Source organism: Vespa crabro, chromosome 18, assembly GCF_910589235.1.
Source record: "Vespa crabro chromosome 18, iyVesCrab1.2, whole genome shotgun sequence".
Lineage (NCBI taxonomy): Eukaryota > Metazoa > Arthropoda > Insecta > Hymenoptera > Vespidae > Vespa > Vespa crabro.
In genome coordinates this window covers 494,292-508,961 of record NC_060972.1, presented here as the reverse complement: position 1 = coordinate 508,961, position 14,670 = coordinate 494,292, and the positions used below count along the sequence as shown (strand labels likewise).

Genomic DNA, 14,670 nt, shown 5'->3' with positions numbered 1-14,670 from the left:
TGTTAGAAGAATTAAAAAAAAAATATTTTAATTTTACTTTTATTATATATCAATAAAACAATATAGAGACTAACGTAGAAATTTATTAATCTTTCATAGATAGTTTTTCAAATTTTGTAAATAATTATGTGTATATATACTATTAATTATATAAATATATATATATTTCATAGATATGTAATTTAAATTAATTATAAGTTGACAGTTAAATGATTATGTTTCTGTCATATTCAACTTTCGATTTAACTTTCAATCGGTTAATCTCAGGATCGTATAAAAATCTTTTTAGATCTATTAAATTATTCATATTATAGTTTATATTAAATTACTATACGTGAAATAAAATAGTCATAATATAAATGTTTCATATTTTATAGTTATAACAGAAAAAGAAATTTGTATATAATAAATGCAATATTAGATGTCAGTTTTAATATTTCAAATAGGAGAAATATTATTCATTGAAAACGTTCTTTTATTTTGTAAAATTGAAAAGTTCTTATAACATTTCGTTTATAATAAAACAAACTGTTTTATTAAATAAGACGATGTTATCAATACTTCTAAAAGAATTAAATTAAATCTTTTTAAAGAAACATTGACTAGGTACTGCCCTGGAGAAAGCAGTGGAAGTAAGTGGTACTAGTAGCGCCAATAGTGTGAAGTCTCTGATAAACAAACTCAAGAATCTAAAGGGAAGAACATCTTGAAATAATAGTGTTTTTAGTGCACAATATTCATTGTTAAGCACTAAATCTAAGTGATCTTGAATAAGTGCAAATACCAAAGAGGAAATTAAAAATAAGATAGTAAAATGGGTAGTACGGATAAAGCTGTAATTACAGGTTTCATATGCAGACTCTGCAGTAAAATGAACCGTTTCGTGATCCACATTTACGGTGAAGAGGGTGAAAGAATGAAACTCGCGGAAAAGATCAATGCTTATCTCCCAATTACGGTAAGAATATATATTTATTTTCATAAATTTTGTTTACTTCTTTTCTAATCAATTTATTTGTCATGGAAGTTAATGTAAAATCCTATTATTAAAACATTTTTCTCTATATGATAGAATGATATTGTACATAGATACATTTTGTTCCACATTAAAATGACAGCATGAGTAGTAATAATTTTATACCACAATGAATTTATATTATATTTATGTTTTCAATAAAAAAAACTTTGTATCACTATTTATTGCCTATGTTGTATATATAGAGAAATCTATATCATAGCGAATTCTTCTATACTTGCATTTGGAACGTGTTAAATATATATAACATATATAGGGCACCTTTAAAAAAAATCAAACTTTCTAATTTTTTATTATATTATTGATTTAATAATTTGTTAAAAAATTGCTTGAAATGTATACGATTATTGTTATTGCATATATTTTGTATACAGGTAAATATGAATGATCCGCTACCCAAAACTGCATGTCTACATTGTATTGAACGATTGGAAGCACATCACGAACTAATGAAACAGTTCATGTTTGCTAGGCGGAGGTTACCTACTGAAAATAAAACCTCAGCAGTGGCATCTTCTTCTACAGCAACTATTGATGCTGCACCAACGTCTAGCCCTCCTCCATGTTGACATGTACAATCATGATAATCCCTTTTTTTTGCAACACTGAGTATCTCTTGAGTTTTATCCATATCATTTCCTCGCAAAATCGTTATTAAGGTATAAAACTGTTAGGTAAAAGGTGTGAATTAAGTAGAACAATTTAATATCTTCATATAATCTACTTGAAGAGAAATTTTTAATAGGATAGCCAAATATTGTCTTAGTAGACTGAAATTTGTAATATTGCAAAATTTGTTAATTACTTTTCAGTATCCCAAATGTTATATTTCGATAATTTAGATGCAATTATTATTTGACAACAAAAATAATTTTTTATTTATGTGCTATATATATTAAACCTTTTATTAGGTACAATTATATTGTATAAAGTAGACTTTGGGTTGATGATCATATAATCTAATAACTTCTAAGAAGAAATTATATCTTGGATAGTATCTTTTGTGAAAACATAATAATATTTAAATACTTTAATGGATGTTTTATTCTATACTATCATACTTTAAAAAAATTATCATAGTATCTTTAATAATTTCATATATATATGAATGTTTATACATTTATTTTATAATAAATTATTTCTTCAGAATATTACACAAAAACTGTTGAGTCAATAGAAATGTAGAAATTTGTATACTTACATGCTTATTTCATAATAATCTATAATAATTGAAAAATAGTAAAATTCATGAAAAGTGACACATCTTTCATTAAAACAAAAATGAAGAAAAATATCAATAAATCGGTCATTTAAAATAGTGATGGGACACGTATTGCAATCATTGTATATTTACATTATATACATCGTATTATTCAATCCCACTGATTTTTAAGAATCAGCAGATGAATGTTATATAAAAGCATTACATCTGCAGAGATATGCATATAAAAAAATATTTGTATATTATGTTAACATAATATTATGTATTTTTATGTAATATTTTTAAAAAGTTTTAATATTCCTTTTTCTCTCTAAGCAATGATATAATAAACAATCTTTACAAAATTTAACTGCGCACTTATTATGTCAGTTGTTTTGTATTATCAAATATTTCATTAATAAAATATATATTTGTGTAAGCAGTATAAATAATAAGGGAAACGATCTTCACATAATTTTTGTATGATAAGATTTATTTGTTAACAATGTATGCTAACACAATTAAATGTTATGTGGAACAATATTAATGAATCGCGTCACAATACACATTGTGCTTTCTATATGTATTATTTCACATATAACGTTGTATAATTTACAAGGAAGATAAGTGTTTTTATAGTAGGTAAGGATGTAATCATCACTCAATTTTTACTTATTGTACTTGGTATAATATAGAAACAATTTAAATTTAAGTATTTGTTTAATAACTTTTACATAATATCAGATAATTTTAGAGAAGTAGATCAATATAATTCAATTTAATCCAAATTTTATTTAGCTTGATTAATTCATTGTGTTTATGCAGGAAAATGGATAATTAAATATTTAAAATTTGATTTAGGAAACCTATTAATATCAACATTATATTAATAATTAATAAATTAATTGTAATAATTTTTTTCATTTAATATATAAATTATGTGCAGGAATAACGATTTTAATTCTACATATAATACAAAAACTTTTTTTCTTATCAATCAATGATTATAATGTAATAAAGATAATTAATTTGATTAAATAATGCTGTAAATGTTTTTGACAATGTATGGCTCAAAATATATGCAGATAACATTATTAATACAGTAAATAAAAAAACAAAAGATTCATTTCCCCAAAATTAACAAAATTTCTGGAACATTTTCAAGATGGTAATTATTTTGATACAATGAAATAAATAATGGCCTAATGATTTAAGAGTAATCTTTGTAATTTTTCATATAATATATCTTATACTATTCCATGCACAATAAAACATTCCCCTTTCATGATAGTAAAGTTATATTTACATACACATATGGCAGAAATACTACATACACAGTTTAAAGAATGTCTGATACTGTACAATATAGTATACAGGTATAACACAGTAGAATTGCAATCGAAAATTTTATATTAGACAAAGACATAAGTAAATAATGACTATATTTTTCATTTAATTTTACTATTTGGTTCATATAACATTGTTTCTCATGTATATAATAGTCCAACAAGTAAAGGCAAAATGTGTTCCTGTGTACCAATAATAATAAGGATCTATATTTATATTATAATATTTATGATATATTATTTTTTAATATCAAAGTGTCTGTTTGTGTGTGTGTGTTTAGCATTAATTTTTTCAAAATAAACGATATTAACATAATATATTTATAATTATTTGTTAAATTAGAGATCTCTCTTGGTTCTGGCAAATGCAAATATTAAAACGAAAACAAAATTATTAATCATATTTTTTCACAAATCTGACCAAGTACATAAAAATCTACATAAGCAATGACATACATCCTTCCTTATTAAGTTAAACATATAGCAAATATTACTGCAAGATTTCTGAAACCATTTGACAGTAATGTGTAAACTCCTGTGCGATAAACAACTACATACTATAAACTGACTTATAAGTATACTCAATGCAAGCGATGTAAACTATGTACAAAGATTCAGAGAGTCTAACTCCCCACTTTCTTTCTATTTTCCCCAATCAGTGTGATCAATTCATCATTAAATATGTTCACAACTGATTTCTTATAAAAAATATATACTATATATCTATATAAAATTTCATTCTCTTTTCAGCCAACATGTTTCATACAAATTTAGCCCCATTCAAGGTTATTTGATTTGTGGTTCTGAGCTTACATAAGCTTAATTTTCGTTTCTTAATACATGAGGATACTTATATACTCAAATAAAAATATAAATGTGAGTATGTGCATTTTTAACCAATCATAAACAGTGACAATAAAGCTATAAATGACTAAAGTACAATGATAGTTACCAATTTTTCGATTAGGAAATAAAAATTTTAGAGCTCATAGATATGTTGAGCTGCATTCATGACAAACTCTTAAAAAATTAAAAAAAAATCATAAACATTAACTATATACTGTTGACATCCCGGTTTAAACAAAATACATGTACAATTTTTGTGTAAATACAAACAAATATTTTTATATCTTTATAAATAATATAAGATATTTATTCTCCTAAAATATATACATAATTTAAAATAATACATATCTTCCTTTGTCTAATATATTGAAAATTATGCTGTACTTCATAAGTGTTGGCGATGCAGACTTTCACTTATGTCTTGTAATTGTACAGCCGTACATTGCTTGGAATACGTTATTCATTATTATTCATTTAATGCATCAAGAATAACATCAAATTGTAATACATCTATTAAATAAAAAATTTAGATTGTACAAATTCTATTCCTGTTATATATAATGTACATAGTTATATGCCAATAATGATATTACAAATTCTATTTACATTTTCTTCGCCATGAGACACAGCGCTTGTACTTATGAGATTAGAGGCATTTAATCGTCCTGAAAACAGCTCAACCACAATGGCACAAACACTGGACTCAAAAGCAAGATTTAATTTGCTAAGGAGAAACGTACCTCATATACATAAATGTATCCCCATACATCTTTATGTTCAAATTAGTAATGATTATTTTTAGATTATTTTTAAATAATAACACATTTGTGTGATATTTGTACTTCTCCTTTGAAATAATTAAATAACCAATCAAAAGAAAAATATTAATTAACAGCCCTATCGTGTGCTTGTTAAAAAAGTGTACAACAGAATGAATGTGTCAATATATATATCGTTTTTTAAATGTTATTTTATATCTAATCTTACATCTATATCTACAGTTTATATTAGTGGGGAAAGTTACCTAAGCAGTCCTAGGTAGACAGGTAAAAATTGTCATGAAATTTGCCGTGATTGCAGAGTGCCCATACTATGATCTTTGATCTTGTATGTGTATGTATACATGCATGCATGGATGCTTACATACACATTTATAAAAGACTTTAGTACATGGAGATATGCAGGTTGCTGTCAAACACAGCCCATCACGAACATGCCTGTTGCATCTCCGCTTTAGCTGCCTTTGTAGCTGAAAAGAATATATATAAACTATTTGCATAAATATTTGTCTTTTAAAAATAAAACTGTTTCATATTATTTATATCACTTACCTTCCCGTTCTCTTCTTCGTAATTTCTTTTTACGTCTCTCTATAGCAGCAAGTTCAATCTTTACAGCATTATATGTTTGGCGTAGTTCTGCTAATTTTTGTTGCAATACAGCTATCCTTTGGCTTCCATCCAATTCTGGACCTGTAATAAAATAATACATGAGATTTATATTTAACGTAAATTGCAGAAAGAATCTTATTATTTTTAATTTACCTAATTCCACATAGAAGTTGTATTTCACCTGTCTAGGTGATCTTGATGAGTAATTATTGAGATCTGTGACACTATTAATATTTGTGTGATTTGTAGATGTTGGGTTCACTAAACATAAATTAGATCCTTCGCTTGTATCATCACTATCACTTCCAGCACCATGTCTGGTATGTCGGCCACTTTGTCTGCCAGTTTTTTTAGGAGGATTACTTCCACATTCCGAATGTTTTCTATTTCTCTTTCGTTTCTTCGGACTTTGAGCGTCTTCCACAGATCGTTTTGCTATAGGAGGTTTTAATGCTCTATCTGCTGAATTTCGTTCTGAATTTGGTAATATATCATCTTCACTAAATCCTTGTCCCTTACCAGCACTATCATTATCTGCTTCTGAACTATCTCGATTCAATTTCATATTATCTTCAGAGATTGGCGAGGAACCACCAGTTCTTTCCTCCCTAGGAGATCCAGAAATGTTCGAAATACTTGAATCTGGTGTTGTAGGAGGAGTATTATCCATTACAGGCGCTGCATCATTGCTTTCCCTTCTTTGTGCAGGCATAAGAGCTGGTAGATGTTGATGTTGTACTTGTTGCCGTAACCCAAGCGTAGGATTCTGTTGTATTGGTAATGCAGATGGAATTGATGTTTCAACAGGCTTTGGCAATGCCATACTAAGAGTAGCAACGGTATTACTAGTTGTGCTTTCACCAGAAGTTGGAGCACTTGCAAAAGGCATTTCCATTAAAACTATATTATTTTCATTAGTTTCAGCTTGTGGAGGTGAGCATGAAGGGCCTGCATTATCTTCCTCTATATTTTCAATAGCAGGAGCAGGTGAGCCAGGAATTTCTTCTTCGCAAAGTAAAGAATTAATTGTTTCACCTTCTTCATCTGTCTTAGCAATAGATATTGATTCTGATTTAAAATCAGGAATACATTCCTGTTGTTGAGGATTCAAATTTTGTACAGGTTTTGGTGTTTGCGTTTTTGGATATCGTTCTTGGTTATCTTGAAATTTATCTAGCTCTACTCTCAATTTAGTATCAAAGTTTGATATAGGATCTTTTATATCTTGAGGTTCTTCATTGTCAATTACAAGTCTCTGTTCAGAATCGCTACTATCTGTTGAATCTACGATTTCTTGATTTACGACTTTCTTCCGCTTATCTTTTTCTCTTTCTTTTGAATCTTCTTCCTTAATATCTTCTTCTTTTACTATACTGCATCCTGTATTATCTTCATTCTTCCAATCATCATCTTTACTATCTTGTATTTTTCTTTGCTCAGTAACAATTTTTATTTCTGTAAATTTCTTTAGTTCGCATTCCTTCTTTAATTTTAATTGTTGAAGTTCTTCTTCTTTTTGCTTAATAACTACACGCATTACTTCTCTCCTTTGCTCTTCTTCTTTCATTAAAGTATCCTCTTCTCGTTTTCTATTATCTATTTCATGTTTAGAAGTAATCTGATCTTCCTTATTCTTATGCAAGACACTAGCATCTACTTTTTTGGTAACTTCTTTATTAAGTTTTCGTATAGATTCAGGAACTTCATCTTCTTTTGGAGTTTCTTTTGTTTTATTTCTGAAAGCCATTGCTGCAGCTGATAGTTTTTCTTCTATTGTAGATGTGGCTGGAAGTCTTGCACTTATGGGAGCAGGTGTAACTACAACTGGTGATAAAATTGGCTGAATATTTAAAAGTTTGGCATCGAGTGTTCTTAATTCTGGAGATTGTCTAGATACAGGTGATGACTTTGCATTTTGTTTCTGTTCCAAAGCTCCTCCTGATTTATTCACAATAACTGATGTTAAATCGTCTCTTATTGGTTCAGGTTGAGTATTGGTTGTTTCCTTATCTAAATCAATTGTGTCAGTTAAATCAGACGCTGTAAACATTTCTTGATGATAAGTAAATAAACTTTCTTGTTCAGTTTCAGAAACTTCTGTTTCTGATATTATCAAACGATCTTCAGAGTCATCATGGGTACCATCATCATCACCTGGTAAATCACTAAACAGAAGATCTATACTGTTAACTACTTTTCCAGCTTCTTCCAAAGTTGGTGATGGCTTATTGTGATTAAATGATGATGGAGGTACACAAAGTTTATCAAATGCTTCTTCACATGTTATATTTGTTGGTTGTAATGGCTTGTTAAGGGATATTGTATCGTTAGAATCATCAGTTCGTTTACTAAACAATTTTCTGGTTTTCTTACGAGAATCATTGTCTGAATCAGATTTTGTATCTTTGGTTATTGGGCTTGTAACTGCTTTTTGTTTTTTCTTCGGACTTTTAGGTTCTTCTTCGAACATTCTTTTCTTCACTTTATCTTTATCCGCATTTGTATCTCTTTTATTTCTAACTTCAAATTCAAAAGGTTCCGGTTCTTTAAATTCATAAATATCTTCAGTATTATCTATAGGTTTTGGATCTGGAATGTTTTCTGTTTTTATTACTTCTACACTTTTCTCTATTTTCGAAGGAAGTAAAGTAGACATATTTTCCTTTTCTTCTGTTTTAATACCATCTTCAGGATCTGGTTCAACTCGAACTAATTCTAATTTAACTGCTTTATCAAATCCTTTTAATTCAGATCTTATTTGATTCAGATCAAAATCTCTACCTTTTGGTTGTTCTTCATCACTATCAGGTTCAGATTTAACACCTTGTACCTTACCAAGTGTTCTTCTCAATCGACGACCTCTACGAGGTTCTTCTACATTATCTTTATCATCCTCCCCTTCACTAATATCATCAGTTTTAATTCTATCTTCTCGATTTCTAACATCTCTTCGTTTTCTTTCCTCTGTTCCCTTTGATCTTGTTTTTGCTTGATCTGGTTCAGTAGTGTCAGATTCATATGTTTCACTATCTTCAGTTTCTGATGGAATTGATATGTCTGTATGACCTGATGTTCTTCTAGTACGTCTACGAGGTTCTATTCCAGGAAGATCTACGTTTTTATTTGTTCTAGTTTGTCTGTTATTAGCTGGTGTTGCAGGACTTTTTGTTCTAGAACTGGTACTTGTTACTGATAATGGTGTGGTTGACCTAATGGGCTGTGTTATTTCTTTGTCCTTTTCTTTCTCTTCTTTTTTTATTTCTTTTGAGGATGTAGATGTAGTATTAGTTACAGGAACCACACTTTGTGCTCTACGACGATTTTGAGATGTATTTGGAGCGCCATTACCATTACTTTTTGAAGATTTATTGACATTACCAGAAATATTTGTACTAGGCGTTTGAGGACGGGGTGTGACTTTAATACGTTTTACTCTACCCTGAGCCTGAGTAAAATTTTGAGCAATTCTCGACGGTTTGATCCACTCGTCATATCTTGTATTCCACCCAGTATAATGTACAAGATACATTGGTTCTGTACCATCTTTTTCCATATCAATAATCTTCGCTTCATATGTAACTTTAGATTCGTGCGTTGGTCCATAATAAACTTTTAATCTATCACCTAATTCCACCGGGCCTTTATAACAAGGTGCCGATTCTGCTGGTTGTTCATCATTCCTTGATTTTTCAACTTCATACTCTTTACGTTTTCTACCACGTCGTTTTAATTCCTCATCTGTTAAACGCCTTTGCTTTGTCAAAGCTCTTCTTTCAGATTCTCTGGATGGGGTTCGTGTCTCCCTTGCCTCAGAAGCTTTATTTTTCACTGTATCATCCTTGGATTTAGATCTTGTTTTAGCAGCCTCTTCTTCTTTAACTTTTTCATCTTTTTTGTCTTGTTTTTTAATTTCACTTTTTTTCTTTTCTACAATTTTTTTTTTTATGTCGTCTTTACTTTTTGACTTAGCTCTACTTGGTAATGATGCAATTTGAGGAGAAATTTTTGGAGATTTCTCACTACTAGAAGTTTCTGGATCTGCTTCAACGTTTATATCACTTTCTTGTCCACTTCCAACTTCTTCTAAATCATCTTTCTTCTTTAACTTTGATTCATCTTCTTTTAACTGTTCCTTTTTTGTTTCTTTTTTATCTTTCTTCTCATCTTCTTGTGACTTTTTCTCATCTTCCTCTTTCTCATTCTTTGGTACTGGAGCCGGTGGTGGAATAGGAGTATTTCTGTCTTTATCTCTAATCAGACTTCTGCCAGGACGTTGTTTCCGTGTACTACCTCTTGGATGGTTCACCATAGTACAACCTAACTTTCTATAAAAATCTTCAAAAGAATGTAAAAATTTTTTATATGCTTGTTTCACCAAATTGTGCGTAGATGGTGAATTTTGCATTGAAAAGCTTAAACGACGTGTTATCGATTTCCATTGATTTTGATTTGTAACACGATTGTAACCACCTAATTTGTAAACTGCTCGAAATAATCTATATAAATCTATGTCTTCAGTGCCAATCATTGGACAATTATTTATTGGTGTTCCTCTATCATCCATAAATTTATACAATTGTGCCACAAAATGATCTTTTTCCTCACGTGGTTCATCATCTGAACTCTATAAAAATATATTATATGTTATATACTATACTATATACACTACAAATTTTAAATAGTATAAATAAGTAATTAAATACAACACTCACATCGGAGTCCAATTCTCTGTCAGAATCACTATTACCGCTAGAAACAGAATTCCCAAATAAAGAATCTCTATCCCAATGTGGTGGCAATTCATTTTTTTCTAGAAATAACAATGCTTTTTCAACTGCAACTTTCAATGTACTGTTTTCAACTTTATTGACCAATTCCTTAGTAAATTCAGTTGCTTCCTTTTTCGGCACTGTATAGCTATAAATGTGAGAAATATAATAATAATAATAATAATAATAATAATAATAATAATAATAATAATAATAATAATAAAAATAATAAAAAAAAAGAATAATAATAAAAATAAAAATAAAAAAAAAATAATAATAATGACAATAATACACACACGCGCGCGCGCGCACGCATGCACACGCACACATACAGAGGGGGAAGAGGGAGAAAGAGAATGTTCCGGTAAAAGTGATACAACCAAGCAGGGAGTGATTCCTCATGAAAAAGTAAATCTAAAATGTAGAGTACAGTTTTTACATATAAAGTTCCATTTTCGAAATAACTAACTTTTAAAATCTATTCGATACATTTGTACTTACTATTTAAAACAGACTGCAAGAACTACTTTCTAAAAGATTTCATTCTACTCTTACAATCACATGTCGATCATGATGATGGCGATTTGAATAGCGTTCTTGATACAAACGACTATCGTGAAAGCATTGCATGATGCTAAATAGAACATCATGTCTACGTACGTACTCTCGCGTAGTATATCTTAACGTCATTATGGATCAAAAGAGACAACTGTTATAGTACCATAGTAGCAACAAGAGGAAGCAGATAATAGCACTGCTTGTGTTTATAAACACAAACTATACTTTACATTTTCGACTTATTTTTTCACAAGGAATCATTCCCTTGGTTGTATCAGTGTTGCTGTAACATTTCGTATATATGTCATTCTATTGGCAAAATCATTTATCACTTTAAAACTCAATAGATTTTTTAAAATAAATAATTAAATAAATTGAAAATTTAAATAAATGATATGTTGTTGCACTTAATTAATAAAAGAATTTAACTTGTTACTCAAAATTATCTTAACCCTCTATAGTGCATTGAAACTTTAAAGTCACATACTTACACATTAGTATTTTTAAGTCTTATTTTACTTTATCACCATAAGTTGACAATGTATCTTATGGTTATATCATTCTTTCATAATCAAAGAAGTTTGTGGCAATTTGCAATTTCTACTTATCAAATCAGAATACGTACTATTTAAATTTGTTTTGATAGATAGTGAATACTTCATGCGAATATTATACTATTTTTCATTGTTTCATTATTTCAATAAGCAAAAAAGAGTTATATAATAATTATAAAAGTTTATATAATAGTCTTTTTTTTCCATTACATTTATGTAATGAATTTGTTGCTATTTCCATATAATGTAGCTTTGTAGCTTTTGTATCATATCAAGCTTTAACAATAACATATAGGCTTGAAATACACAAACCGAAACAATGAACAAAAAATTTGAAACGAGAAAAATAAGAAATATTAATAAAGATAAATAGTAAGACAACCAATACTATTTATTCAACGCAACCAATATTATTTATTCAACGTTGTATAAATAAAATGTGTATGTGCAAAGGAATGAAATAGCTTATTTGTTGATCTTTTCCGATAAGATCGGGCATTGTAAAATGTCAGGGTGTAAAGATGTTCCTAAAATAAATGTTTCAAATATAATATCAAATTCCAAATGCAAATTGTTTTACAAACATCTAATATATAAAATTAAATTACATGTATGTACAAATACAGTAGCCCATTGTGACTTCAAAGTAACAGATCATTTCTTTTTTAAATAAAATATTAAAAAATTGTAAATTAATCGTCGATTCATATCCAAAGAATAATATTTGCTAATTTCATATTGTATAATTTTTTTTTTAATAGGAAAATTATTTAAAGATGGTAAAAACACTATTATTCAGTTTCAGATATTCTAAAATTGTCAACATATTTTATTATTCTATTAAATAGATACTACTTACTATCTTGCATCTTTGAATGAACGCACCAAGTAATCATCTCTTACTCTAATTCGTACGGTATCTTGAGCAGTAGGAGCTACTACTAATCCTGGAAACCAATTATCTTTTTTCTTCTTGTCTCCCAATTCAACACAAACAACTCGTCCAATTTCAGGTTCTGTTTCAACACCTTCCTTTCCTCCCATATTAGAAGCAGAATCACGATTTCCTCTTGGAGGACTATCTTCATCATCACTACTTTCATCTCTATAATACAAATCATAAAATAGTTCTATACATACACATACACACACACGCACGCACGCACGCACACACACACACACACAACTGAGGTCTATTTGCTTAAAATTAAATGAAATATCATATACATGACACATAAATTATATGTATGCATGGTATATATACTTGTTACTAAGCATAGAACTTTGCAATAACTTTTCTTGTTAAATCTTATCGAGCCTACATACTGAGCTTGCCTTGACCGTCTTCCTCTCCTTCCTCCTATAACAGGATTTCCAAAATGTTCAGGATGTGTTAAGGGAAGTTGGTCCAATGTTTCACTTTCTGCAAAATGTCGTCCACTCTTTAAACAAAGAGCAGTTCTTCTTAAAGTAGTAATATCTCCATCATCAAAAACTACAGTATATTGACTGCAGTCTTGTATTTTGGTAATGGTAGCTTCTACAAATTCTTTCTTATCACTATGTCTTGCTTCCACCGAGGCACCAACTCTTAAAGTCCCCCTTATCTGATCATCAGTAACTGTAGCGGTGCCTAGTCCTTGTTTATAAGTTACTCGACATTTCACAGATCTTACTACCTTCCGAATCTTTGCTTCACAGAAGGCACCTTTGTATTTAGCACTAACCTCCGTACCTACTGACAGGTACGGCGGATCGTCCCCCTACAATAAATTATAGTTAATTTAAATACAGAATAACAATAAAATAATAATATTCATTTGATTAATATTACAATTGTTGGATTGTATAAAATAAATACATATACATGTATGCAATTTAACATGTTATTAAATTCTCAATGACAATTATTGAAAATAAGACAATGTATAAAAACATTTAATAAGGTACGCTTTTGAAACTTTCCAAAATATATATTACGCTCGCGCGCGTATGCATATATACATGCACAAATGCTTGCGTCGTCAAGTATGCGCGCGCGCGCGCGCGCAAATATATACACACATTCTTCCGTCATAATTGGTTGAATTATCAAAAGCGGTAAAACAAATATTTCTAACATAAAGTAAACAAAAGAAAAAATAAGCGTAATATCGATCTCAATTGTCATTGTTTACGTCAACAATTATTTTTTTGTAGGAATTAGGAAGTAACTTCTCTTAACAAGAAGGAAGATACTTTACGTCGCGATCGACGAAAGTTTCTTGGGTGTATATATTTTTAGTCAAAAGATCATAATTTCATATCTTTAAGGTAGATTTATAATAAGAAAAAATACTACCATTCGTGACAGTTTACTACTTTCTCAAATATCGCAAAATAATCGTAACCTCGAAGAAGATACTGAGCTAAGACATATGTGGAGAAAGAAAGAAGGGTATGAGGAATAAGATCGTAATTGTATAATCACGAAAAGTATTTCTAATCCTATCAGAAAAGCATGATGTAAAGAAGAGTTAAAAAAACGAAAAGAAGAAAAAGATAGATCGCAGTATATGCGATGTTCATACACTTGTCGTAACATGAAACTCTTTTCTCCCGCCTGTTTGCTTACCAGCATCTTCTAACGTTTTACAATCACCATGTAAACAATCTTTGACCACTGATACTCGCGGCACATTAAAAATAATTACGTATCCCGTTTTCACAGACGAGAATCATAAATGAAATTTAGTGTATGAGGAGTAGTTGATGACCCCCTTCAAGAAAGCAACACTTCACGGCACGAATGCGTACAAGCTCCCGTTCCCTGCCCATTTCCACCCCGACGCAACTTGTCAGCTATACTCGCTCCTTATTGGACGACACTTTTTTATCCGTGTGACAACAACTGAACGAAGGCATGAATTCGAATTTATTCTTAAGTTTAAATATTATGAATTATTTTATTAGATATATTCGCCCTTGAT

At 29.5% G+C, this 14,670-nt stretch overlaps 2 protein-coding genes across 4 annotated transcripts; one reads left to right on the top strand and one right to left on the bottom strand.

Annotated features, from left to right (window-relative positions):
- Positions 1-646: 646 nt before the first annotated feature.
- Positions 647-2,949, top strand: LOC124430449. Its single transcript, XM_046977041.1, has 2 exons — positions 647-958; positions 1,411-2,949. The coding sequence occupies exons 1-2, from the start codon at positions 815-817 to the stop codon at positions 1,603-1,605; spliced, it is 339 nt and encodes a 112-aa protein (XP_046832997.1). The 5' UTR covers positions 647-814; the 3' UTR covers positions 1,606-2,949.
- Positions 2,710-14,577, bottom strand: LOC124430443 (AT-rich interactive domain-containing protein 4B). 3 transcript variants are annotated; one of them, XR_006943768.1, is made up of 8 exons: positions 14,316-14,576; positions 13,028-13,464; positions 12,561-12,806; positions 10,533-10,737; positions 5,974-10,444; positions 5,761-5,901; positions 5,454-5,678; positions 2,710-4,939 (listed from the first exon to the last, which is right to left on the bottom strand). XR_006943768.1 is itself a non-coding variant. In XM_046977032.1 (7 exons), exons 1-7 carry the CDS (start codon positions 14,319-14,321, stop codon positions 5,635-5,637), a joined length of 5,541 nt encoding a protein of 1,846 aa, XP_046832988.1. In that variant the 5' UTR covers positions 14,322-14,577; the 3' UTR covers positions 2,710-5,634. The 3 variants fall into 3 exon arrangements, 2 of the variants coding, with proteins under 2 accessions (XP_046832988.1, XP_046832987.1); XM_046977032.1 differs by having other exon boundaries at positions 2,710-5,678; positions 13,037-13,464; positions 14,316-14,577; XM_046977031.1 differs by having other exon boundaries at positions 2,710-5,678.
- Positions 14,578-14,670: the final 93 nt, after the last annotated feature.